Here is a 26,242-nt window from a genome sequence, read left to right on the forward strand (position 1 = left end):
GCGGCTGGATGCCTCTTCCCTGGTGGTGGTGTCCTCATAGCTTCCCTCTGAGACTGGCCAATGACCCACCTCATCAACCAGGAAGCCGGGGCTCCGGACGAGCGCTGGCCCAGCAGGTCTCCCGGACACCACCTTGCCTTCCTTGGCTGTGCTGGCCTCAGGCAGGGGCTGTGCGTGCTGACACGCCTGCAGGCGCCCTGTGAGCTTCGTGGAGGATGGAGCTTACTGAGGCCAGAGCCCCTTCAGTGGGGATCCAGGACCCTCAGAGAGTTCTGGGCAGGTGGAAAGAGGGGCTGGTTTCCCCGCCCCATCGGGATGACTGCTGCCTCTCTGCCTAAGTGGATCTCTCCTTCCTCAGAACCAAACTCTGTGTGGTACTGGGTCAAAGGTCAGGCAGGGGTCATGAGCCTGGGCCCTATTGATGAGACTCAGGAAGTCACACTACTAACCCAGGACACTGGCAGAAATCGGGTAGAGGCCTTCTGTCCAGTGGGGGGCACAGACCACTGTTCCCCCCTGCAGCTCAGACCACTGTGGCCACTGCAGCTCAAGGCCAGGCGGTCGGGGTGAGCACCTAGATCACAGCCGGGCCGACTCCCTGGGCACTGGCTGTGCTCGGTCCTGGCCTGGGCGGGCTCTGTGGCCGGTGTGAATCGAAGCTGCTAAGTGTTCAGCCTAAACCCTTTGAAGACTGTCTGAGCCCCCAGACAGCCTGCTCCCTGCACTTGATCCCGCGCCCACACTTTGCTCCTGTCTCCACATGGCATCTTGCGTCACACGTGTCCCTCCAGCGTCATGCCGCCACCCCTTGCCCATCCTGGGCCTGACCACCTGCCCTCTGTGCCCACAGGAGCGGGACGGCATGCGCGCCATCCTGGGGTCCTACGACAGCGAGCTCACCCCAGCCGAGTACTCACCCCAGCTGACCCGGCGTGTGCGCGAGGCTGAGGACATGGTGCAGAAGGTGCATGCGCACAGCTCCGACATGGAGGTGAGTGTGGGGGGACAGGTGTGGGGGGGCAGGTGGGGGGGGACAGGTGAGGAGGGGCAGGTGGGGGGACAGGTGGGGGGACAGGTGAGGAGGGGCAGGTGGGGGGCAGGTGAGGAGGGGCAGGTGGGGGGCAGGTGGGGGGACAGGTGAGGAGGGGCAGGTGGGGGGACAGGTGAGGAGGGGCAGGTGGGGGGGCAGGTGAGGAGGGGCAGGTGAGTGTGGGGCAGGTGGGGAGACAGGTGGGGGGACAGGTGAGGAGGGGCAGGTGGGGGGACAGGTGAGGAGGGGCAGGTGGGGGGACAGGTGGGGGGGGGCAGGTGGGGGGGCAGGTGGGGAGACAGGTGGGGGGACAGGTGAGGAGGGGCAGGTGGGGGGACAGGTGGGGGGCAGGTGTGGGGGACAGGTGAGGAGGGGCAGGTGGGGGGACAGGTGAGGAGGGGCAGGTGGGGGACAGGTGAGGAGGGGCAGGTGGGGGGACAGGTGAGGAGGGGGCAGGTGGGGGGCAGGTGGGGAGACAGGTGGGGGGACAGGTGAGGAGGGGCAGGTGGGGGGACAGGTGAGGAGGGGGCAGGTGAGTGTGGGGCAGGTGGGGAGACAGGTGAGGAGGGGCAGGTGGGGGGACAGGTGGGGGGCAGGTGTGGGGGACAGGTGAGGAGGGGCAGGTGGGGGACAGGTGAGGAGGGGCAGGTGGGGGGACAGGTGAGGAGGGGGACAGGTGAGTGTGGGGCAGGTGGGGAGACAGGTGGGGGACAGGTGAGGAGGGGCAGGTGAGGGGGGCAGGTGGGGGGACAGGTGGGGGGCAGGTGGGGGGACAGGTGAGGAGGGGCAGGTGGGGGACAGGTGAGGAGGGGCAGGTGGGGGACAGGTGAGGAGGGGCAGGTGGGGGGACAGGTGAGGAGGGGCAGGTGGGGGGGACAGGTGAGGGGGGAGGGGGCAGTGGCAGGTGGACATGCGGGCGGCAGGGGCAGAGGTGCACGCCCACCGCCTCCTCAGCCACCTGGCTGTGCTCCCAGCCAGGAGGGGGCCCCGGGGCCGGGCGGGGGGAGCTGCTGCACGGCCGTCAGCCGGGTGTGGGAGGCCGCCCCAGCTGCGCCGAGCTGCTCTTCTCCATACGATGCATCAGTAGCCACTGCATGGCGGCACGTTTGCTCCATGTGAAGCGTTAACGAGGAGAGGTGTGCAGGGCAGGCTCCCTGCGACACTGCCAGCCGTGCCCGGCGTTTCTCACATTGAACTATTTTTCTGTGTGTGTGCCATGTGCACTCTAATCTGTTCATTACGAGGCTGACAGTCCTGACACCTCCTGTGCCATATGTGCAGGTGTTTGTACGCCTGGTGATGAGGGGCCATCAGTGTCCTCAGAGCTCGTTGCCTAGCGTGGTCCCTGTATCTTCCGTCGCTCATCCCACACATCTGGCCACAGCCCTCCCGCTGATGCCACTCAGAAACACAGTGGCGTGCAATGGGCGGGCCCTGGCGTCCCCTCCGCCTTCCCTGCCACCTGTGCAGGGCCGCTTGTCCCAGCTTGCTTGGGTCGGTCCCCGTGTCAACAGGGAAGGAACCCCACGTCTCCCCTTCATGATCACAGTGCAGTGGGCGGTCCCCTAGCCTTTCCATCCTCCTCCTGGAGTGACGGGAGAATTCTGGGAGGTGGAAGATGCCCCATGCTCGGCTGGCTTCACCACCTGTGCTGGTCATGGCCATGGGTGCTCGTGTGCCGTCCACACGGGGCTCCCGTCACTCCCATTTCCTCCTGGACACTGCTGCTCACAGGCTCCTCCAGAAGCAGGCCGGCCCTTTACTGGCTTGCTCCCCTCCACGCAGGCCACACTGCCCCTGCTTCCTGAAACCCTGTGTCTTTGGGGCTCGGGTTGCCCCAGAACCTAGCCTCAGTGCTCTGGGTGCTGGCCCTGCTGAGCACGCAGCTGCTGGAGAGGAGACCCCGGCCCCCCCAGAAAAGCCATCCCCTGACCAAGGGGCCATGGCTCTTGGGGTCTGTGGGTGGGACCCTGTTTTCTGGCCATCTGGCTCTTCCCCACACACCCTCTGCACCCCATTCTGCACAACAGGCCCCCTTTAACTCCCACAAGAGCCCCACCCTGGCCTGAGCAGCTGCCTGGGAAGAGGGGGGAAGCATAGGGAGGTGGCCACAGGCATTCTCAGGCCAGGCCAGCTGGTCAGTCTCCTGGCCTTTTTGGAACATCAGCAGATGGGTGAAGAGAGGCTGAGTGCCTTCAGGTATTGAAAATAAGCAGCCCCACCCCCTTCTGGAAGTCAGGGTACTGACTAGAATATTGTGCCCATGGGGGTGAGGCCTGGACCCCTGCCCAGAGGCCTGGGGCCACTCCTGTTGAGAGCTGTGCGCCTCCCGGCATCCACCAGGTGGCAGCAGACAAAGCCCACTGGTCTTGCTGTCAGCCAGGGTGGGGTGGGGGTTGTACCCAGGGAGCAGGGGACAGACTTCTCAGCTTGGGTTCTTTCCCCTGCTCATCGGAGACCCCTTCTCTGTTGGAACTGAGCTGGGAGAAGGATGTCATCCTCCCTCTTGCCCCTTCCCCTCTGTCTTCTCCCCCACCCTCTCCCTGGGTCCTCCTTCCTGCTCCTTCCCCTCGTCCACCCCCCATCACCCCCTGACCTGATCTGTGCCAGACACCGCTGTGCACAGGCCCCGGGAGCTCCCAGCCAATGAGGAGTTGGTGGGAACAGCCATGTGGCAGGGCTGTGAAGTTTGCCCAGAGCCCGGCTGCTTGGCTGGGGAGAAGCTGCCTCCACGGGAGGCTGAAGGGGACCATCTGGTGATGTGGCTGGGCCCCGGTACAGGGTGTGGTGAGGGGTCCTGGGTCAGCTGGGTGGTGACCATGTCCTGTGCAGGGTCCACAGTGCTCCCACGACAAGGCGCAGATGGCTGCTGCCTGTAGGTTGGGATGGGTGTGGCTTGAGGGAATGAGTGGGGCTTGTAGCTTTACCATCAGCTCTCGGTCACTTTTCAGTGATGAACGTCATCCTCGTGGAGAGGTCGGATCACTCTTGGCGTCTAGTTGTGGTCACAGGTGGGGCCCGGGTCTGTGGCAGCAGGAGCAGTGGCCACCTCATCACTGGCCGGGGGTTTCTCCCAAACACTTGAAAGCATCACAGGAGTGAGTGCAGGGGACACACGTAGCACAGGGCTCTCCAGTTTGTGGGTGGTGCCTCTGTAAGTGGGAGTTTGGTGTGGCTGTGGGGGGGCCGCAGGGAGTGTTGGCCTTATTCCCATGCATTAGCCCATAACCCGGCAGCAGCGCGGGACCTGCTCCCCGGGCGCACCCCACATGTAGCGTCGTGGCTGTTCTCACGTGGTCTCTGGGGGGGGGGCTCCGTGAGCATCTTGGAAAGTGTGCAGCCCTGAAAGGGAAGGGTCGAGCTTCGGTCCAGACCTTCTGTCTTACCCAGCACCACCTGGCCAGCCCACAGCGCGTGCCTGTGGCCCTCCATGCTGAGGCTGCCCCGGGCCGCACAGCTCCCTGGATTGGTTGTCACCCCGGGAGGAGGCTGAGTTAGGGAGAACGGGCAACCCCCCTCATCTTCGAGCCAGCCGCTCAGGAGCTGGGACTGGGTCTGACTTTTGCATTTGAGGAAACTGAGCCCACCCAGAGCAGCGCAGGGAGACCAGTCTTTCTGAGCCTGCATCTCCCGCCAGCTCCCCACGCCGTCTCTGGAGCACTCATTGTCTCGGTGGGGGCTGCGCTCCAGGAACAGCCCCAAACCTCCCTGCACAGGCCCTGGGCGCTCACCCCGCTCACCAGCCTGAGGCTGTCACCTTGGCTGTGCCTTCCTGTCTCAGGGGGCCCCTTAGCGGGCAGGGAGGCCCTCTGCCCGGTCCTCCGGGCAGCCCTGGGAGGGGCCTGCGGCTCAGTGAGGGGAGCCAGCCAGCTGGACTGGGGCCATCACGGGCCTTGTGCAGGTGTCGCCTAGCGCTGGTCCAGTCCTGCAACGCCCAGGAAAGGCACAGGCTGGGAGGCACCCCTGGTTTTGTCCTCACCCTCCAGGTCATGGCGGCCACATGCTGGACCCCAGGACCTGCAGGCTGCCATGCTGGTGCCCTCCAGGCTTTGGAGGGGGACGGGTTTTCCTCCTCCAGTCATTAAACAGACTATTTATGTATCAGAAACTCAGAACTGCCCACACTTTCCGTAGTGCCTCCCAAACACCTCATCTGTCACTCGTGCTGAAACAGGAGCACTATTTGGGTGTGCACGTGGCACAGGGCCAGCAGCGGGGCACCACTTGCTCCCTGGAGGCCTGAGTCCCGTTTGCTCAGCTGCCATAAAGAGCCACAGGGAGCTCACCCCACAGCCCACCCGCCGGGTTTCGGAGCAGGTTAACAGGCTGCCCCCTCTGTCTGTGTGGCCCTGGTCTGGAAGAGGGACCAGGGACATCAGAGAGAGGGGATGTCACTGGCCATGTGGGCACTGGGTGTGCTAATGGATGTGGGCGCACTGGCCTCTCTGCCTCTCCCCCCTTCACCCCCCCCCACACCACTCCCCCCCCCACACCTCTTCCCCCCACACCTCTTCCCCCCACACACACCCCTCTTCCCCCCCACACACACCTCTTTTTTTCCCTTCATTTCTAGCCTCTTCCTTTCCCTTCCTCATTCTCTCTGTTCTCTCACCTTTCTCTGCCCCTCTGTATTCCTTGGCCTCTGTCCCACCCACGCCTCACGCCCAAGCTCGTTTCTTCTCACTTGGGGTCAGCAGGCTTCATCTGTGCAGGGCCAGACGGTAAATGCTGTGTGTGGGCTGTGCCACCACATGGTCTTGGTCCCGTCCACTCAGCTCGGCAGCTGTGGCTGAAAAGCACCCATGTGCCATCTGTAAATGGTGGGTGTGGCTGGGTGCCAGTAAAACTTTACTGACAAAAAGGTGTGGGGGGGTGGATTTGCGTGCAGGCTGTAGTCATCGGACCCTGTCCTACCCCCTCTTTTCCTAGGATCCCAGAGCCACTGCAGGGACCTACGTGTCCCTGATGGGAAAGGAGTGGGAAGCACAGGTGTGGCACAGGGAGTCTGAAAATCGCATCTAGCTCTTTAGCGTCCGTACAGCTCCCTCATTTAGCCTAATCACTCCGTTCTGATGGGGAACATGTTTTGATTCCCGCAAAAACATTTCCGTGAAACAAAGTGGAGGTGTTGTGCTTGGGAGAATCCCAGTGGCCCATATCTGGTGAAGTCTGTGCCATTTTGCATGGGGTTTATTTATTCCATTTAATAAAGTGGCTGCAGAAGTCGGTAGCATATGTCCCGAGTCCTCCTCTGCCGATGGGCTATAAATATGCAGCGCGTGCCACCTTGGTTCAACATCTCGGCCTGATTTGTTTTTCCAATTTATTTAATTAAAACAGATTATGGTGCTGCTGGCTGCATGGAGGTTTGTGGAAAGTCCCAATTTCAGATTGCAGCGGATCTGAAATAACTTCTGACTGCCAGCTTAGGGGGAAGTGCACACCATGAGGCTTCCGTGTCCCTCTCCTCCTTCCAGGGCTGCTGTGAGGGTGCAGACGAGGCATCCATATCGTCTCCGCTTCTGGAAGAGCCCCTGCTTTTGAGCCCTAGGTGGTTCACCAGGTCCAGGGCCTTTTTTTCTTACATACTCATGGATGCATTTATTTACTTACTTGAAGAACTTGCGGTGACTCTTCTGTAAAGAGCATAGATGAAACAGTGAAGCATCTTGAGACTAAGTGAGAAGATGAGCTGTGTGGTAAATGGAAGTAGAGGGGGAAAGGGTAAATGAAGAGAAAGTTGCCCTGGGTTCCGGGAGTGCTCGTGCGTGAGCACACTGTCTGAAAGTGCAGACGGCAGGCCGGAAAACAGGGCTGTGGGGTGGGGCGGGGTGGCCGTTCTCAGCTCCTGCTCAGGGCAGAGGCGTCTTTACCTGACATGCCTTTCAGGAGAAAACGGTGGCTGCCAGGTGCTGAGCTGCTGTGTTGTGCCACATTCTTCTCCTGCTTGTTTGTTTAATTCTCACAACGGCTTATAACAGCGGTACATTATGCACTCAAAGGTGAGAGAATGAAAGCTTGCAGACTCCGTCATCCCCCCAGTTTTACTGAGGTCTGATTGGCACACTGTGTATGCAAGGTACACAACGGATGTTCTTATTCACCTGTGAGCAGTGAAATGAGCACCACAGTCCAGCTAACTGAGCATCCAGCACCCGCATAGCTCATCTTTCTTTTCCTTTTTGGTGAGAACGCTTAGATCTACTTTCTTACCAGATTTCAAGAATCTATGCATTATGGTTAACTCCAGTCATCGGGCTATACGTTAGGCCTCCAGATCTTACTCACTTGATAACAGGAAGTGTGTATGCTTTGACTGCCATCTTCCAATTTCTCCCTCCCCCACCCCCACCCCCACCCCCACCCCCGCCCCTGGCAACTACCATTCTACCCTCCGTTTCTATGAGTTCAGCTTTTTCAGATTTTTATATATAAGTGATATGATGCTGTGTTTTTCTTTCACTGTCTGGCTTATTTCTCTTAGCATAATGTCCCCTGTGTTCATTCATATTGTCACAGATGACATGATCTCCTTTTTATGGCTCAGTAATATTCCATTATGTATGTATCACCTCTTCTTTTTCCGTTCGTCCATTGACAGGCACGCAGGTTGTTCCCATGTCTTGGCAGTTTGAATAACACTTCAGTGACATGGGCTGCAGATATCTCTTCAAGACAATGATTTTATTTCTTTTGGCCATATTCCCAGAAGTGGGATTGCTGGGTCGTATGGCTCATAGCTCTGTTTTAATTTTCGGAGAGCCTCCGTACTGTTTCCCATGGTGCCTGAACCTGTTTACGTTCCCACCAGCAGTGTACAGCGTGTCCTCACCCACACTCCCTGGTGTCTTGGTGATAATAACCCTTCTAACAGGTGTGAGCTGGTAGCTTGCGGTGGTTTGGTTTGCATTTCCCAGGTGAGGAGTGATGTGAGCACCTTCTCAGGTAGCTGTTGGGCATTCGTGTTCTTCTTTGGAAAAATTTCTCTTCAGATCCTTCGCCCATATATTAATTGGGCGTTTATTCTTTTGCTATTGAACTGTAAGAGTTCCTTATACATGTGGGATATTAATCCCCTTTTTGATATATAATTTGCAAATATTTTCTCCCATTGCCTTTCATTCTGTTGATGGTTTCTTTTGCTGTGCAGAAGCTTTTCAGTTTGATGTAGTCCCATTTGTTTATTTTTGCTTATGTTGCCTGTGCTTTTGGTGTCATATCCAAAAGATCATCACCAAGACACATGTCAAGGAGTTTTCCCCTGAGAGTTTTATGGTTTCAATCTTTATTTTGAGTTGATTTTTGTGTATAGTAAAAGATAGGGGTCTAGTTTCATTCTTTTGTGGTTGTCTAGTTTTCCCAGCACCATTTATTGAAGAGATTGTCCTTTCCCCATTGTGTATCCTTGGCATCTTTGTCAAGTATTAGTAGACTGTATATGCATGGGTTTATTTCTGGGCTCTGTATTCTGTTCCATTGATACACGTGTCTGTATTTATGTCAGTGTCATGCTGTTCTGAAGACTATAGCCTTGTAATATAGTTTGAAATTAGGAAGTATGATGCCTCCAGCTTTGTTCTTTTTGCTCAAGGTTGCTTTAGCTATTTGGGGTATTTTGTGGTTCTGTACGAATTTTAGGATTGTTTTTTCTATTTCTGTCAAAAATGCCATTGGAATTTTAATAGGGATTACATTGAATCTGTAGTTTGCTTTGGGTAATATGGACATTTTAACAACATTACTTCTTCCAATTCATGAACATGGGATGTCTGTCCATTTATTTGTGTATTCTGCAGTTTCTATTATCACTGTCTTATAGTTTTTAGTATATGGGTATTTTTACTTCCTTGGTTAAATGTATTCCTAAGTATTTTATTGTTTTTGATGCTATTGTAGATGGGATTGGTTTGTTTTTCAGACAGTTCACTGTTAGTGTATAAAAATGTAACTTGTTTTTGTATGTTGATTTTTATATCCTGCAATTTATTAGTTCTAGTAGTTTTTTGGTGGAGTCTTGTTTTCTATGTATAAGATCATGTCATCTGCAAACAGATAATTTTACGCTTTCTTTTCCTGTTTGGATGCCTTTCATTTCTTTTTCTTACCTGATTGCTCTGGCTAGGACTTCCAATAATATGTCACCTAGAAGTGGTGAGAGAGGGCATCCTTGTCTTGTTCCTGATCTTAGAAGAAAAGTTTTCAGTTGTTCACCATTGCGTATGTTGTTAGTTGTGGGCTTGTCATATATGGCCTTTGTTACATTGAAGTACATCCCTTTGGTACCAATTAATTTTTATCATGAAAGAATGTTGAATTTTGTGGAATGTTTTTTCTACATCTATTGAGATAATTATAGGATTTTTATCCTTCGTTCTATGAGTGTGGTATATCACATTGATTGATTTGCAGATGTTGAACCATCCCTAGAATAAATCCCACTTGGTCATGGTGTATGATTCCTTTAATATATTGTTGAATTTGGCTTGCTAATATTTTGTTGAGAATTTTTGCATCTGTGTTCATCAGGGATATTGGCCTGTAATTTCCTTTTCTTCGTGGTGTCCTTGTCTGGCTTTGGTATCAGGTTTATGCTGGCCTCATAAAATGAGTTTGCAAGTACTCTTCAATTTTGGAAGAATTTGAGAAGAATTGGTATTAGTTCTTCTTTAAAATTTACCCCTGAAACAGTCTGGTCCTGGACCTTTCTTTGTTGGGAGATTTTTTTTTTAAATTACTGATTGAGTCTCTTACCTGCTATTGGTCTGTTCAGATTTCCTATTTCTTCCTGATTCATTCTTAATAGGTTGTATGTTTGTAGGAGTTTATCCTTTTCTTTTAGGGTATTCAATTTGTTGATGTGTAATTGTTCACGGTAGGCTCTTGTGAGTATTTGTATTTCTGTGGTATTCAGTGTAATGTCTCCTCTTTCATTTCTGATTTTATTTGAGTCTTCTCTCTTATCCTTAGTCTTGCTAAAGGTTTGTCAATTTTGTTTATCGTTTCAAAAAACCTGCTTTTAGTTCCATTGATTTTTCCTATCCTCGTCCATGGGTGGTTGTCTGAATCGATGTTCTGTGGGGGGGACGACAGCTGAAAACCCTTACTCTGCCACTTTGCTGACGTCCCCAAACACGTCCTTCGTTTCAGGTGACACTGCTGGAATGTGGAGACTTGGGGACTGGTCTCTGGTTGTCTGCCTTCCAATTAAAGCACTCCAGCAGTGGTTCTCAGGCCTGGTGCACAGCCACGTCCCTTCCAGGACTTGTGAAAGCACACATCTGCTGGGCCCCTCCCCAGGAGGTTCTGACTGGTCTGAAACACTGACCTTGTAACAAGTTCCCAGACGATGCTGCAGCTGGGGCCCCCAGCCCACACTTTGTCTGTTAAATGGGTGGCCTGAACCCCGCACAGCATCCCAGTGTACACCGCAGCATGCCCAGCTGGCCCTCTCAGCATCCCGTGAGACCCAACACGCTCGAGGTCTGGGAGAAGAACCAGCCGCTCCCATTGCAGCCGTGGTCCCCACAGGATGGCAGCCTCTGTCCTGACAGGCTGCGCTGGAGCCTGGGTCCCCGTCAGCCCTAGGTTCCAGGCTGAGTGCCTGCCGCTCATCTTGTGGCTGCCTCCACGTGGGGAGGGTCCTTCCTGGCCATTGGGGTCACTGCTGGACAGAAGCCATTAGTGGGTCTGGGTGCTGCCGCCTGGAAAGACCCATTGACGACCAGCGGGTGTTGTGTCGTCCTTGTTCCACTTGGTCACGTGTGAAGAAAGGCAGGAGGCCTGAGGCTTCCTTCTTGTTCTCTCCATGTGACCTGTGACCGTGAGGGTCCTGGCCTTCCCAGGGCTCCAGCCTCCCCACTGTAAGCTATGTGGGGACCGTGCTCAGTGCTCTGGGGTCCTCCCCGGCCTGGGCCCACCTGCAGGGACGGCCTCTCCGCTGTGCTGGGGCTCCCAGAGCAGCTTCTTGCTTCAGGATAAAAATGGCAGTCTTGGCACAGCCTCCACTTGTCACGCGCGTGTGCCCGGTGCTGTGTCTGAGTGCGTGAGGTCCCGGGCCCGGCTGGAATACCAGTGTTCCCGACCAGGAGGAGCTAGCTGTGTGGGCCACCTGACACGACTCTGCGGTCACTCACTCGGGCAGAATGTGGCGTCCCCGCCCCACAGTGCGCCCGCCTCCCGCAGGCGGCCATGTGTGCGGCCCCCGCTGGAACGCCTGGGCCCTGCATCTGCGGCCCTGAGACGGGGCGGCTTCCTCCTTCTGCGTCTGCTCCACGCGCTCGCCCTCCCAGCCAGACCGCACCCTCTTCCACCGGGGTGTGGGGTAATTGAGGGTCCGTGACAGCCCTTCAGAGGCACCACCCATGGGCACCCTGGTCTCCCGCTCAGTCTGAGCCCCTTGTAAGGCCCACCCCTGCAGGGTCCTCATCATCTTGGTGTGCAGGGTGCCGGCGTGGTGACCACTGACTTCCTTGTTCTCCTCTCCCCGGCAAGGGGTCAGGCAGGGCCACCTGGAGGGAGCACCGCCTGAGTGCTGAGTGCTCCGTGCAGGGTCGAGCCTGCGTGAAAGGGCACGTGTGTGCCTCTGCAGGGTGTGCCCTGCTGCCCCCCCACCCTCAGTTGCTCTGCCCATGCGTGCTGGGAGGGAACACCCCACAGCAGTCTCTGGTCGGCACCCGGCGTGTAAGGGAGGAGGTGCCTGGGGCGGACGCAGCCCGGCAGGACTTTCCAGAGGGGTCAGTGTGGGACCTGGTGGGGGGGGCGGGGCCCTGTCGGGATCCCGTGGAGCCCAGAGACTTGTCGGGGTGTCGAGCAGACACAGCAGCATTTGGAGGGCAACCCTGCCTTGTGGTTGCTGTCCCTTCCCTGTCTCCCCTCTCCTGGCAGCAGCTGTGGACATGTGTGTTGCCGTTTCTTCTGTTTTTCTATCCCTGGCGCATTTTTCTGGAATGACAGGGAGGGAAGAATCCAGGCTTTCAGGATGCCTCTGTGTGGGCACTGCCGGGTGCCGTGGGGCAGAGGCCAGGCCAGGCGTTTGGTGTCCGCGTGTCTTGCTCTGCCCATCCCCACCCCCCACCCTGGCTTAGAAAACAGAATTCCCTGCTCTGGGAGCCTTGCATTGTGGCCGCTTGTGTGGCCGAGCCACAGTGTCATGGGTCTGTCTCCTTGAGTGGCACCAGGTGTCCTGTGTCCCTCTTGGCAGGAGCCCTCTCTCTGTCCTTCCCAGGACAGTCCTCCCAGACTGGGGATTTGCCCTGAGGGACGTCTGTTAACCCCATTGCCTGTCCTTTCTCTGGTCCTCTCAGCCATGTGGCCATTTGGCTATTGTCCCCCACCCTGTCCCTTCCCCATCCTAAAGCCCTCTGCACTCTTAAGATCTCAGACACGGAAGGCTGTTATGTGGCGTCCCACTTGGCTGTCCTTGGGGACAGTGTGACAAGTTGTCTGATGGTATTCAGTGATGACAAGCTTTCCGTTCCTTTTAGGTAGCAGAACTGTCCCTCTTTCTCCCTAATTTGTCCTCCAGAGTGCAAGAGTGCATACATTTCAAATCTGCCTTTCCATTGAAGTGTAACATCCACACAGATGCACGCATTGCGAGGGTACAGGCTTGATGAATTATCGCACAGTGAACAGAGGCAGCGTTCTCAGTCCCCCGCAGTCCCTTGTTACCTGTAGATGGGACTTCTTTGTACTTCAGTATTTTGATAAGATAGCTCCTCACTCTCTAGAAGCTTCTTTCTTTGTGGTTAAGCAACTTGGTGTGGTGTCCCCTGCTGCCATGACCTCCTTAGGACACTGTAGTTGGTCAGTGTCAGCCTTGTGCTGGGGACCTGGGACCCAGCATAGCTTCCACCCTGGCCTGGCCGGATGAGCCAAGCCGCTGCTGCTCTGGCCACCGGGGCAGACCTTGCCTGGCCCCACTCCCTGGGTTGCGTTTCTCCTAAGAACTGCTCCAAGGCAGGGCTCTCAGGGTAATGCCAGTAGCGCTCCATTCCAAGAGCAGTGTTGACTCTGCTCCGAGCCCGGCTTCTCCCGATGTCCTGACTCTCGGGGTCTCTGCATCTGAGTGGCCTCCACATTGGCGATCCTTCCAACCCCTGCGTCAGGTGGGATCTGCGAAGCGCTTTCTGCATTTCTTCCACGTCAGTGGCTGGGAATGGTGGACAAAACAGGATGAGGCATCTTGGGTTGGCACCTGCCTGTTCACCAAAGTCTGCTGTAAGTTGGCTGGCCAGTTGTACATCAGCCTGTCTCTGCGCCCCATTGCTCAGCTGTGTCCTGGCAGAATCCGTGGCAAAGTGTTGCACAGTCATCTGTGTGGTGCCCTGGCCCAGGCGCCTGGAGCCCGCCACCAGTCTGGGGTCACCGGTCCTGCTCTGAGCCCTGCCCTGCTGACAGGCCCCGGGTGGTTTCAGGTTTGTGCCGTCACGCGCTGAAGCTGGAGAGGGTGTGCGAGCCTGTGCACACAGGCTGCGGGTGCAGTTACTGAGTCAGGGGCGCAAGCGTTCAACTTCAGGGAAATCCAAGTTCTCTTCCAAAGGGTGGACTAGTTTTTCTTCCCACCATCAGTGTAGAAAAGATACAGTTGATTTGCATCCTTCACAACTCTTATTATTGTTAGAATTTTGTTCATTTCTGCTAATCAAATGGATGCAAGTAGCTTCTCGTGGTGGGCTCGATTTGCATTTTCCCAGTCACTAATAATGTTGATACCATTTCCGCGTCTGTGTATCCTTTTCTGGGGAATGTCTGTCTGTATCTCTTCCCCTTTTTTCTGTCACATCATTTCTTTTTTCTCCTGGTTCTCCTGGCATGAACCATGGAGAAAGCTGTGGATTTCTGCCTGCTTCCCCTCCACCCTGGCCTGAGGAGGGAGGGGGGTGTCTTCTGTGGGGAACCTCCAGCAGCACAGGTGTGCACTCTGGGTGCCCTCAGAGTGTGGTGAGGGGTCACCAGGCCTGGAGCCCCTGTCCTGGGCACTGCCGCTGGGGGGGTGACGACAACCCACAAGCCCGGGCCTCGCTTTCTTCCTGTGTAAGAAAACCTACCTGCTGCACGAAAGGCGACATGGCCGCAGTGTAGGGCCTTCCCTCGGCTGACCTCCCTCGCTGTGTGGGTCCCGGAGGGCCCGCCCCTGGAAGGTCACCCCCAGCACAGGGCTATGCGCTGTGCCCTTGCGCTGCCCGGGCTGCTCCGTCTCAGAGGACTTGTGCGCCTGCCAGTCAGCCAGAGTGGGCTCCCAGCTGGCTGGCTGGCCCTGTGGTGTCCGTCTCATCATCTGTGTGTAAATGTTTGTGCACCGCCAGCTCTCGGATGGTAGTGAATTTACAGACATTCCGCGATGGCCCCCTCAGGTCCAGGGTGGGTGTCCCCTTTGCCTCCTCTCCCGGCCTTTCTCCAAACATTACCCGCTGCCCACGAGGACGGCCTCCGCAGTGCCTGGTGAGGTGTCATGCCCACCAGGCACCCAGCTGCCCGTTTCCTGAGCTGAGGGGAGGCTGAGGCAGGTGACCAAGGAGGTGTGCAGCACCCAAGTCCGCAGAGCAGCCCGAAGGGGCGGCTTGGGATTGGGCGTGTGGTCTGGTGCTGTAGGTGTGATTTCAGAAGCCTCCTTTGTTGCAGTTATGACTGTGTCCTCCTCCTGGCCTGCCCGTATTTCCCTGTCCATGACTTCGGGAACATCAGCTCATGTGGGCTCGCTTTCAGTGAGCACGCTGGCCTCCCTGGTACAGCGGGTTTCAGGCAGGGAGCAAACATGCTTGGTGGTCGGGGTTGGCCAGCCTATAGTTGTGACAGAGAAGCAGGTCTCCCCTCCTTCCCACCTTCAGGCTGGATGTTGTGGCCTCACAGAGGGGCCCCGAGAGAAGTGGCCATGAGTGTCCCATCTGTGTGCCCACTGTCCTGCTGCTCGGGGAAGGGATGGGTTCCCAGGCCGATGGTCTGTGTCTGGTGCCCTCCTGGAGTCGGGGCTTTGTCGTCTTGGCTCCAGGCCACGTGGGTCGCTGCCTGGGGACCAAGTGCGCGGTGCCTCTGCACAGAGGCTGCACTCCCCACGCGGCGTTCATGGTAGTGGCCGAGTGGGCGGGACCTCCCCATGTCTGTCCGCTGGCTGGGGAGGGGGAAGGTGTCTGCCTGGATCCTGGAGTCCTGTTTGGTGGGCCATGGTCGGGAAGTCGGGACTTCCCTGGGTGTTGGCCTCTTCATCACTTCCTCCAGAACGAGAGGAGGAGGGTGCTTTGCTGCTCCCCATCCAGGGTGCTGAACCCCCAGCCCCTGTCTCCACCCACAGCTACCTCCACGGTCGCTTTCCAGCCGCAAGTTAGGGGATACACTTTGTGGGTGTCATGTTTCCCAGCTGCCCCTCAGTTCCCTTCTCCAAACAGTGGGAATTCCAGGCTCCCCCAGGTTCTAGCTCCTGTTTTCCAGCCCTCCCCCTGCCCCGCTCTCCATGAGGGCGGCAGAGATAGGGGAGGAGCAGTCCACTGACTCTGCTTTCTGTCTTGCCTTGAAGGCTCAGCTGTCAGAGGCGCTGGAGGAGCTGGGAAGCCAGAAGCAGAGAGCGGACATGGTAAGTCCCTGAGACGCATACCCTGTCGCTGGTATCCGCGGCCAAAGGGAAGCCAGGTTGGGGGCGTCTGAGTTCCTGGGCCCCTGGCAGAAGATCTTGTCCCCACTGTGACTTAGGCTATGGCGCAGTATGTGGGTCCCTGACAGCCATGGTCCTTCTTGTCATCAGAAACACGGGTGGAATTAGTGCGTGGGGTTTGGAACCTGCGTTCTGGCTCCCCAGGGACAGATTGCTGCTTGCTGCGAGGTGGGGACAGTGGCATGCTCACTGCCCAAGGTCAGGACCCGTCCCCCACGGGCCTGTGCTGTCATGAGATGTCACCCGCACAGTGTCCAGGCTGAGGGGCCTGCAGCTGTGTGGATATGCTGAGAGGCAGGTTTGCTTCAGCTTCCGTGCGGGCCTGTCTGTCTTGCTGTGCTTTCTTCTGGTACGGCGTCAGCGGGGTGCTGGTAGGCGTGGGTACATGTGGGCAGGTGTGGGCACATGTGGGCAGGTGTGGGCACATGTGGGCAGGCGTGGGCACATGTGGGCAGGCGTGGGCACATGTGGGCAGGCGTGGGCACATGTGGGCAGGTGTGGGCACATGTGGGCAGGTACAGGCAGGTGTGGGCACATGTGGGCAGGTGAGGGCAGGCACAGGCAGGTGGCGGTGGGCGTGGGCGGGTGCTGGCGGGCGCAGGCAGGTGTGGGCAAGTGCTCCTAGCCTGGGCACTTGCTCCTGTGTCAAGAGGCTGCCTCACCACCCTGTGGGGGCAGATGGTTTGCTTCTGAAGTCCGTTTGTCGTATGCAGACTGGGAGCCGCCCCGCGCTGCTCCAGTCCTGGGTCTGCTCTCTGAGAACAGGAAAACCCGAGGGAAGGCTTGCGTGTGCTGCCCCAGACCCCACGCCAGCCGCTCTGGGGGCCCCAGGACAACGCTGTCTTGGCATTGGGCTGTGCTCCCGGATCTGCGACGTGGGTCCGAGCTCCTATTGTGGTGTCAGCACTTGTCACCCCCTGACCTCGAGCAGGTCGTCTGGCCTTCGCCTGCAAGTAGGCATGCCCTCCACGTTGAAATGACCTGTCCGTGTATTTGCTCTACCCGTGTGAGCAGCCCCCACAGCCTTGCTGTCCACCACCACGTACTGGAGGGCGGGGCTGGCTGGACCAGAAGTTGGCACACGGGGCTGGGGAGTGGAGATGGCACCAGAGGTGAAGCCCGGGCGCCAGCACCTGGGAGCCCGCGTTTGGCTGTGCTCAGAGCTCCTGGCGGGTGGGAGGTGTGTGGATCGTCATGGTGACGGATGGTCAGACTGGAGGCAGACGCAGATTGGGTAGAGAGCATAGGTGAGGGCTCAGGTTGTTGTCGGGGTCATGGGGATGGGAAGATTGGGGAGTGCGAGTTTGGAGGGGAAAGGGGTCTGAGACGCTGTTGGATGTTGGGTGCTGGGGTCTGGAGCTCCAGAGTCAAGGCCAGGGAAGCATCAGGTGACCTCACGTCCTCAGGAGGGAGGGCAGGTACCGAGAGGCAGAGCCTGCGGCGGGAGCCCTGTCAGGTTCCAGCATCCACACATTGGCCTGGACGGGGTGGGGGCGGCGGCCAGGTGTCAGGGATTACAGGAGAGGCAGTGCCACCCACAGAGACTGCCGTGTCACCCCTGTAACAGGAGCTGTGAGAGGAACAGAGAGTCCTGTGGACCTGGTGACGGCATTTCATCCACGGTCCTGGGGCAGCAGGAAAGCACAAAGGGCCCCCGAGGTCTTTGCACACGTGAAGCGAGTCTGCATGAGGTGTTGGGGCACAGAGGGGTGATGTGTACCCCTGGGAATAATCCAGTAGAGCAGGAAGAGATGGTGCTGTAGGGACCGGGTAGTTTGGGGGGACAGAGAGGGCTGAAAGCAGAGGGTCCCTCAGGCCAAGTGGGAGGAAGGTATGGGTGTGAGGTCGCCCAGGCAGCTGGGGCGCTGGAGGGGGGAGGGCAACGTGCTTGTCCTTCCCTGTGCGTTGAAGGCCAGGCTGGTCACTGCCATTGGGCTCAGGTCCCCCGTTAGCCAGGTGTGTGTAACAGGAGAGCGGGGGTACCAAGATGCTTTGCTAAGCGGAGGAAGAAAACAAGCTGTAAGACAGGATTACAGCAGGATGCTGGGGGGTGGGGGGTGTCACCTGTGTGTCAGCCATGCTCGTCTTCAGGCTGTAGGACGTGCCTGTGGGTGAGTCTGACTGCAGGGAGCATTCTGCTGATTGGTCTGAAGGAGAAAGTGGGACCTGCCATTCACTGGGAGGCCAGAGACTCAGTGGATGGCCTCCACCCTCACCCAGGGCTGGGATCCCAGTGAAACACGTTCGATTTGGGCGGGGGAAGTCCTGCTCTGCTGGTAACCCCTGAGTTGGAGTAAGAGTGGAAGGAAGCAGAGGTCAACCCCGGCCTGGCTGTGCGGCCTGCCCACCCATACTGGTAAAAGCCTTCGGATGGGTGCCCCAGGGGTGTCTCTGCTTCTAGGAGAGTGGGGCTCGGGTGGCCTCTGAGTCCAAGGGGCCGCCGACCCGTCTTCATGCCTCTGTCTGGTTGGGTGGCCACAGAGAACCTGCACCACCTCTCCCAGCCCCCCATTCCCCCGCCTGTTGTTTTCAAAGTCAGTTCGATATTTAGGAAAGGAGAGAAAAAAGAAAGAAAAAGTTAAACATCTTTAGCTAATTACAGATGTCCAGACGTAGGCAGTTTGACTTCTTATTAATTAGCAAACCCAAGGTAATTAGTAAGCATAAGCACGATTCATGCCTTTTTCTTTAATGCAATTAATACCACAAGGAAAGAGGTCCGGACCGTCATTGTGTAGTTAACAGATGTCACCCAAATTAGATATGGCGGCGGCGCTGCAGAAATCAGTGTTTTATTATAACAACAAAAAGTCCTACAATGTTTCGTATGCTTCAGGGAGTGAGAATAGAAGATTTTTTTCTGATTTAAGAGGAATTACACCCTCACAACTTGTCCTCCTGGAGTCCCTTTTTTCTTAATGGTTCCGTTGTCATCCCCTCCTGGCCTCCCAAGGGAGCCCTGCCGAGGGCCAGCGTGGGCAGGGCTGTAGCCAGACTAGGGCGAAGTGGACCAGCAGGGCCTGGCAGACCACTTCCCATCGCCCTTCCTTCTGTGTCCTAGCTCTAAACGGGCAGGGTGACGTGGCCACGCAGGTGAGGCCCAATGAATGACACGTTCTTTACAGATGGAGTCTACGGTCTGACAGCAGTCCAGCAAGGCAGGTCCCGTTGTCCTAGGGCTGGGTCCCCTAGGGGCCTGTCTCGCCTGGGAGCATGCAGTCCTCTGGGCCCTTCTTCCACGTGGCCTGTCCCAGCTCAGGTGCTCACCCAAAAGCACCAGCAGCAGCTGTGCTGGCTCTGAGGGGCTCCTGCCGGTGAGCCCCCTGCGAGGGCTGTGCACACCCCCGGGGGCCCTGTTGCCGCTTCTGCCATTGTGAGGGCCAGCAAACCCTCCCAGGGAGGCGTGTGAGTTTCCGTTGTTTGATGCTGGCAGCCTCGCCCCTCTGTGCCGCCTGCCGCAGATCTGGCCTCGTCACAGAGTGCCAGTGTGGCCGGCTGTCTTCCAGTAAATGAGCAAGAGACCGTCCTGGCTCTGCGACTGACCGCAGCTGGTGTCACCAGGATCCATCTTGCCGTGGGACCAAGCACCAGGCTGGAGGAACATCTGCCATGACCAGAGAATTGGTCCTCAGGGCACGCTGTGTTGGTAACGGCTCGAGGGAGGTGACCAACCGCTGGGACCAAGAGGAGGGGTTCCCTGGAGGCTGAAAAGATGGTTTCTTAGTCTGGAAAATACATTTCTAATGGTGTAATTTCTGGCCCTCGATTGCAGAAAGGTCTCCCTCCACAAAGGAGAGAGAGCTCCCCAGGCCGGAGGACACTTAAGTGTGTCCGCCTGGACGACCGCGTTGGCCGTTTAAGTTGTCAGAGGCTGTGATGCCCGACGGGCGTGGCCTTTCTGTTTGCTCTCGGCACTTTCTTAGCTGTCTTCGTTTTCTCTCCCACGTGAACTTTGGAGTTAGCTTGTCGGGTCTCGTGCAGAAATCCCATTGGAGTTGGCAGTTTGCGGAGTAACGTGGAAAAGGGGCCCTCAGCATAGTGACTGCTCGCCGCAGCGGCGTGCATCGCTACGAATGGGTCTCCTGTCCCGTCCTTCACTTGGGTTGTCATTTTCCTCCAGTTAGACTTGCACGCGTCTTGTGAGGTTTATTGCTGGCTGTTTTATTGCTTGCCCCTCACACGCTGCTTTTCCTCTGGCTGCCAGCTCCATGTTCACCACGGGGTCCAGGGAAGGTCCAGGAGCAGTGGGCACTTCCGACCTGGACAGTGAAGCCCCCAGTGGCCTCACAGCCAAACCGATGTAGAGTGAGAGTTAGTCTCAACAGCCACAAAATAGAAATGGGTTAATTTATCTTTGGGATTGTGGGATAATCCCAGACAGGAGAAATCCTGTACACCCGCCCTCCTGGCCCCCGCCAGGTCTGAGCATTGACCGTTCATATCATGCGAACTTCTCATGTCTCAGCAGTGACTGTCTGTGGCTCAGCTCTCAGCTCCCCTCCCAGTTCTCACCGTGCGCCTGGAGGGAGTCTGCCACTTTACTGTCCGATCCACAGCATGGTCCCCGGTCACCATGAACGCCCATGTTTGCCTTACACGTGTGTCCAGGTAGAGCTGGGGCAGACGTCCTGCCTCGGTGCTCCGGGCTCTGAGCATCCTCGGCTCCTTGCCACCAGGGTCTACTCTGCCACTGCTTCCCTGTGGAGAGGACCAGGCCCCGTGCCGGGCGCACCTCTGCTGCCCTGGGGTGGAGAATTGCACGGTCACTGCGTCTCCCTGCTCGTCTGTGCCCCGTGACTGGGAAACATGGGCCCCATGTTTCTCTGGGACTCAGTGAAAAGCCTCAGGGAAAGGCCATATCTGCAGTGAAACCAGTCAGATTCAGTCACTGCTGCTTCAGCAGGAGTCCGCACTCTTCCTGCATCGTGGAGACATAGGGACCAGCAAGCCCTTGGAATTGCAGACTTCTGCTCTGTGCACGCATTTTCTGCAGGGGTTTTCCACTTGCACTGGGTTTTCATAGAACTTCTGACACCCCGAGCCCAAGGCTAACGGCTGGTCCCTGAGGAGGCAGCCTTGCTGATCTGGGTAAGCCCCTAGCCCCTGTTGTAAGCACAGTGCAGGTACCGCCCACCTGCGGGGGCCTCGAAGCAGCTCCTTTCATGGGCAGATGGGGATGGCTTCCAGCTCTTCGAGGAGCTGAAGCGGCCCACCATGACAGGTGGTCGTGCCCTGCCAGACGCCCAGGAGGTGAGTGGCCTATACCGCTTTCAGACCTGTGCAGCTTCTGGCTGTGTTTCTGTTTTTCAGTTGAAACTAGATTTCTACAAGTCTGCCTCTTGGGGCCTCCCTGCCCTCTGCTGCCTTGGAGCTGAGGCCCAATTTGCTCACCACATACCCATTGTGGCAGTTGGGCTGCCCTGGAGCCTCTCCAGCCCTGGTGATAATGGTACCAGGCGCTCGCCGGGATCCTGTCCCTCGGCGGGCAGGCTGGGGATTGCGTTCACGTTCGCTTTCTTGGCAAATGTGCTGACAAGAAATAATAAACTGGCCTTCTAGATGAAAATTCAGCTGGGCTTCTCCTCTGAGGTAAAGGCAGGTGACCCCGTGAGCAGTACAAACTTCCTGGGGAGCCATCCGTGGCTGCCGTCCCCCTCCCCTCCAGGCTGGAAAGGATGGCGGAAGGGGGCCGCTCCCCAGGAAGCAGCAGCCACACAACACCTTCACAGAGGCTGGTGGGTCCTGTACCGAGCAGGGCTGCCCTTTGAGCAGCCCCTTCTCTGGGAGGCCGGAAACCCACCCACATGGGGCTCTAGGCGCTCACGAAGGACCGGGGCCTCAGCCCCCGTGACTGTGATGCTCGGTGCAGGTGGGACCTGAGCTGTGTGAACGGGATGAGCTGGCTTGGGAGTGTGAGCGTCCTCACTGTGCTCCGCCCAGTAGCAGCCATGTGAGTTAGAATTGCTGCTGGGGAGGGGAGAGCGTGCTTTGTGGCCTTGGCAAAGGCCCCTGGGTGGAACCTGTATCCTCTCAAGTTGGCTGAAGTACACGGTCTCCATGTAAAGGCTCTGCTGTACTAGCAAGCTGCCCTCTGTTCTAGCACGAGCGTTTCACAACACTGTTGCTGTGAGTGAATCGGGCAGGTCCAGCCTCCTCGTGGAAGAGGGAGGGACCTTGTCACCAGACTGACACATGGCCCTTCAGAAGGCTGGCCCCCACAGACCTGGCGCTGCTGCCAAGGCGCCGCGTCTGCTGAGCTCTGTGACCGTCCCTGACCTTGGTGAGCGCCTTCGTCACGTGTCCGTCACGTGTTCCTCTGCTTCCTGCTTCCCTCTCAGGAAAATGCCTGTTTCAGTTTGCCCCAACTGAAAGGAAGAAGTTTTTCATCTCCGTCACACTTACTACAGTTGAGTTCTGTAAATGAGACCAAACTCTGGTTCTTTGAGATAACAAAATTGGTGACCCTCTAGCCAGAGTAATCAGAACAAAAGCAGAGAAGACCATATTACCAATACCAGGAAAGAAAGGGTAGAAATAACATCTGTAATTTTCTTTTCTTTTTAATTAGAGCCACCCTAATGGGTGTGAAGTGGCATCTCATTGTGGTTTGGGTTTGCTTTTCCCTGATGGCCAGTGAAATTGAGCTTTTCTTCATATTTTGTTGCCCATTTGATGTCTTCTTTGGAGAAATGTCTGTTCAGTCCTTTACCATTTTTAAGTTGGATGGTTTGTCTTTTTGTTGTTCAGTTGCGAGTGCCCTGTGAGAGGTAAATTCTGTGAGTTCTCTATGCATTGTGGACACTAGATCCTGATCAGACTTAGGATTTGCAAACATTTTCTCCCACTCCGCAGGTTGTCTTTTCACTCTTGATAATGTCCTTTGGTGCATGAAGGTTTTAGCTTTGATGAAGTCCATTGTATCCCTTTCTTTTGTCATTTATTTGTGTTTTAGGTATCAGAGCTAAGAAACTGTTGCCAAACCCAAGATCAGGAAGATTTACTCCTGCTTTTTTTTCCCCAAGAGTTTTATAGTTTTAGCTCTTACATTTAGGTTTTGACCCATCTTGCTTCATTTTGACTTAATTTTTGAAGGTGGTGTGAGATAAGAGCCCCCCCTTCCTTCTTTTGCCTGGGGGTGTCCGGTTGTCCCGGCACCATTTGTTGAAGAGACTGTCCTTGGCACCCTTATCAATCATCAGTTGGCCATAGACGTAGGGGTTTATTTCTGGGCTTCTTCTAGTGCATTGATCGCTGTGTCAATCCTTCTGTCAGCACCACAGTTCTGATAACTGTCGCTTCACAGTAAGTTTCGAAATTGGCAACTGAATCCTCCAACTTTCTTCTTCTTTTTCAAGATCATCTTGGCTATTTGGGATCTTGCAATTCTGCATGAATTTTAGGATCAGTTTTTCTTTCCGTGTCTGCAAAAAAGGCTGAGGATTTTGACGGGTTTCATTGACTCTGTAGCTCACTTTGAGGGGAATTGCCATCTTAACATTAAGTCGTTCAGCCTATGAACACAATGTCTTCCCTTTTATGTGGGTTTTCTTTAGTTTCTTTTAACGATGTTTTGTAGTCTTCAGTTCTATTCTCTTTGATGCTATTGTAAATGGAATTGTTTTCTTAATTTCCTTTTTAATTGTAATTACTGGTGTATAGACATGCCACTGATTTTTGTGTGTTGATCTTAATCCTGCAACTTTGCTGAATTCATTCAACTCTTAATAGGTTGTGGTTTATTTTTATTATTATAATAATTATTACTATTGAGGATTTTCTACATATGTGATCGTGTCATTTGCAAGTAGAGATAGCTTTACTTCTCCCTTCCGATTTGGATGCCTTTTATTTCTTGTTCTTGCCTGACTGCTCTGGCTAGGACTTCAGCACAGTGTCGCTAGCAGTGGTGAGAGCGGGCATCCTTGTCGTGTTCCTGATCTTAAGGGAAACTCTCGGTCTTTCCCATGGAGGATGCTGTTAGCTGTGGGTTCTAGTAAGTGCCCTTGAGTGTGTTGCGAAAGTTCACTCCTATTTCTAGTTTATTGAGTATTTTTATCATGAAAGGGCATTGGATTTTTGCCAAGTGTTTTCCTGCCTCTATTGAGGTGACCATGTGGAGCTTTTCCCTTTGTTCTGTTACTGTGGTGTGTTTGATTGTTACACGTTGAGTTCCCCTTGTGCTCCTGGTATAAACGCCACCTGGCCGTGTGCATAATCCTTCTCAGGTGCTGCTGGGTACAGTTTGCGAGTGTCTTGTAGAGGATTTTTACACCGATATTCATAACGGTTATTGATCTTAATTTTCTTTCATGGGATGTCTTATGTGGTTTGGGGTGCAGGGTAACGCTTGCCTCGCAGAACGAGTTCAGAAGTGTTTCTTCCTCTTCATGTCTTGGGAGGATTTGGGAAGTGTTGGCGTTAATTCTCTAAATGTTGGTAGAACTCACCAGTGAAGCCATCTGGTCCCAGACATTTCTTTGTTGGGAGGTTTTCAGTTATTGGTTGAGTCTTCTTACTTGCTACAGGTCTGTTTAGATTTTCTGTTTCTTGAGTCGGGTTTGATAATTTGTGTTTTTCTAGGAATTTGTCCACTTCATCTAAGTTATCTGAGTTTTTGATGAACAGTTATTTATAGCATCAGCTTATAATCCTTCTTTCTTTAAAAGTCAGTAGGAATGTCCCCAGCTTTCCCTTCTCTCTTTCTTCCCTGGTTGGTTTCACTAACGGGTTATCATTTTATTAATCTCCACTTTTTAGTTGACAGGGCTTTTTCCCTTTCGGGACTTGAAAGGTGTTGTTCTCCTAACTTCTCGCTTGCACTGTTTCCAGTGACAGATCTCTGTCATCCGTCTCATTGTATCTCTGTGACATGTCTGTCTTCTCTAGTTGCTTTTGACATGGTTTCTTCATCACTGGTTTCAAGCATTTTGACTATAATGTGCCTTCATGTGCTTTTTGTGTGTGTGTCTCTTGGGGGTTTGCATTTCTTAGCTCTGTGGGCTTGCCTTTCTCATCCCTTATCCTCATGGGTCCTCCTGCCGAGACGCCAGTTCACCACGTTTATGATGCTTGCACCTGTCCCAGCACTCACTGTGCTCTCTTCATTTTTTAAAATTCTTTTTCTCTCTGGTTTTCATTTTGAATTGGTTTCTATTGCTGTGCCTTCAAGTTCTCTGATTTTTTCTTTAGTTAGTATCTAACCTTCCAGGAAGATGATTTATACATTTATGGATTTTAGGCGTTGTCGTTTCCATCTCCATAAATTTTGTTTTGGTCTTTTTTCTCCTTCCATTTCTCCACTTAACTGTTGAAAAAATGGGATTCAGTTGTATTCATTCTGACCCCTGGCTGGCTGGATGCTGCACACTTTGTAACCTATAAACATCCTGAGCGTGTGCAGGGCTGCAGAGAAGCTGCAGGAAATGGTCGCAGCTCTCTGTGGCATGTTATCGCGTGCCAGCTGACCTGGAGCAGTGCTTGTCCTAGGGCCAATTATTGCCATTCCTGGGTCCTGGCTGTCCAGGGTGCTCTGCCCAAAGCGCCGTGAAAATGTCCTCACCACAGCAGCCAGGCCGCGAGGCCCGCACGGGAGCGTTTGCTCTGGGCCCTGCGCGCTGGACATGTCTGACCCCTGGTCTAGGAGATACTGAAAAGCAGTGCCACCCTGCAGTTCCTGGACTCCATCCACACCAGGGACTGCCTTCGGGGTGTCTGTCACTAGAACCCCGAGCCCTGCCGCCCTTTCTGAGGCTCCCTGACATGCCGGCACCAGGCCCCAATGAGGCGCTGCCTGCCTCCCAAAGACAGTCCCCAGGGAGCTGGGTGGGAAGTTTCCAGGAGCCCAGGGCCCCCAAATCCTGGCTATGGATAAAGCAGCAGAGACCCACAAGGCAGCGTTCCCCACTGCTTTTGCTGTCTCTGTGCATCTTAGCCGGGGTTCCACGCACTGTTCTGCGGTCACTACAGCAAGGCTGGCCAGGCCTGGCATGGGGTCCATTCCTTCCTACACTCACCTGCATGGCTGGGCGTGGGCGCATCCTCCGTGCAGGCCTCAGATGACCAGCACCCTGAAGTCAGCAGGCCCGCTGCCGGCCCAGCTTGTTTGGCTCCAGGAGGCAGTGTGGACGCAGCAGTGAATGTGAGGCCCTCCATTAGCTTTGAAAGAATGGGTGCCTCCCGTGGCCGCAGCTGTGTCACCTCAGAGTGAGAAGCAGGGCCTCACGAGGGGCTGTGAAGACAAGCCCTGCTGAGCCAGGGCCTTCCCCAGCTTGTCTGCCTTCCCCATGGAAACCCCCGCCTGCCCCAGTGCCAGCGCATCCTGCTACCGTAGGGACTCAGGGCTCTGCACGCCTGGCAGCTCCCTCCCAGGGCAGTGGTGGCCGCTCGGAGCTTCAGGCCTCTTCCCCAGGCTCTTGATCCATGTGGAGCAGGCACTGCTGGTAGTTATGCCTCTATTAGGAGAGCCAGCTCGGGAAAGGAATCTGAATTTGTTTGGAAACGGGCAGGGCAAGCCCTCTCTTGGCAAAGCAACGTGGAGACGTTCAGGGTAACATTGAGAAGTGGCT

The 26,242-nt window shown here is 55.5% G+C and overlaps 1 protein-coding gene across 7 annotated transcripts in view; it reads left to right on the forward strand.

Moving 5' to 3' along the window:
* Positions 1-26,242, forward strand: part of MAD1L1 (mitotic arrest deficient 1 like 1) — a 279,782-nt gene that overhangs the window by 156,421 nt on the left and 97,119 nt on the right. For all 7 annotated transcript variants that reach the window (XM_074314014.1, XM_074314009.1, XM_074314013.1 and 4 more), the window contains 2 exons: positions 851-991; positions 15,543-15,599. In XM_074314014.1, coding sequence (XP_074170115.1) covers positions 851-991; positions 15,543-15,599 — 198 coding nt within the window. The remainder of the gene's footprint in view (positions 1-850; positions 992-15,542; positions 15,600-26,242) is intronic.

This window comes from Rhinolophus sinicus, linkage group LG10, assembly GCF_036562045.2.
Source record: "Rhinolophus sinicus isolate RSC01 linkage group LG10, ASM3656204v1, whole genome shotgun sequence".
NCBI classification, from domain to species: domain Eukaryota; kingdom Metazoa; phylum Chordata; class Mammalia; order Chiroptera; family Rhinolophidae; genus Rhinolophus; species Rhinolophus sinicus.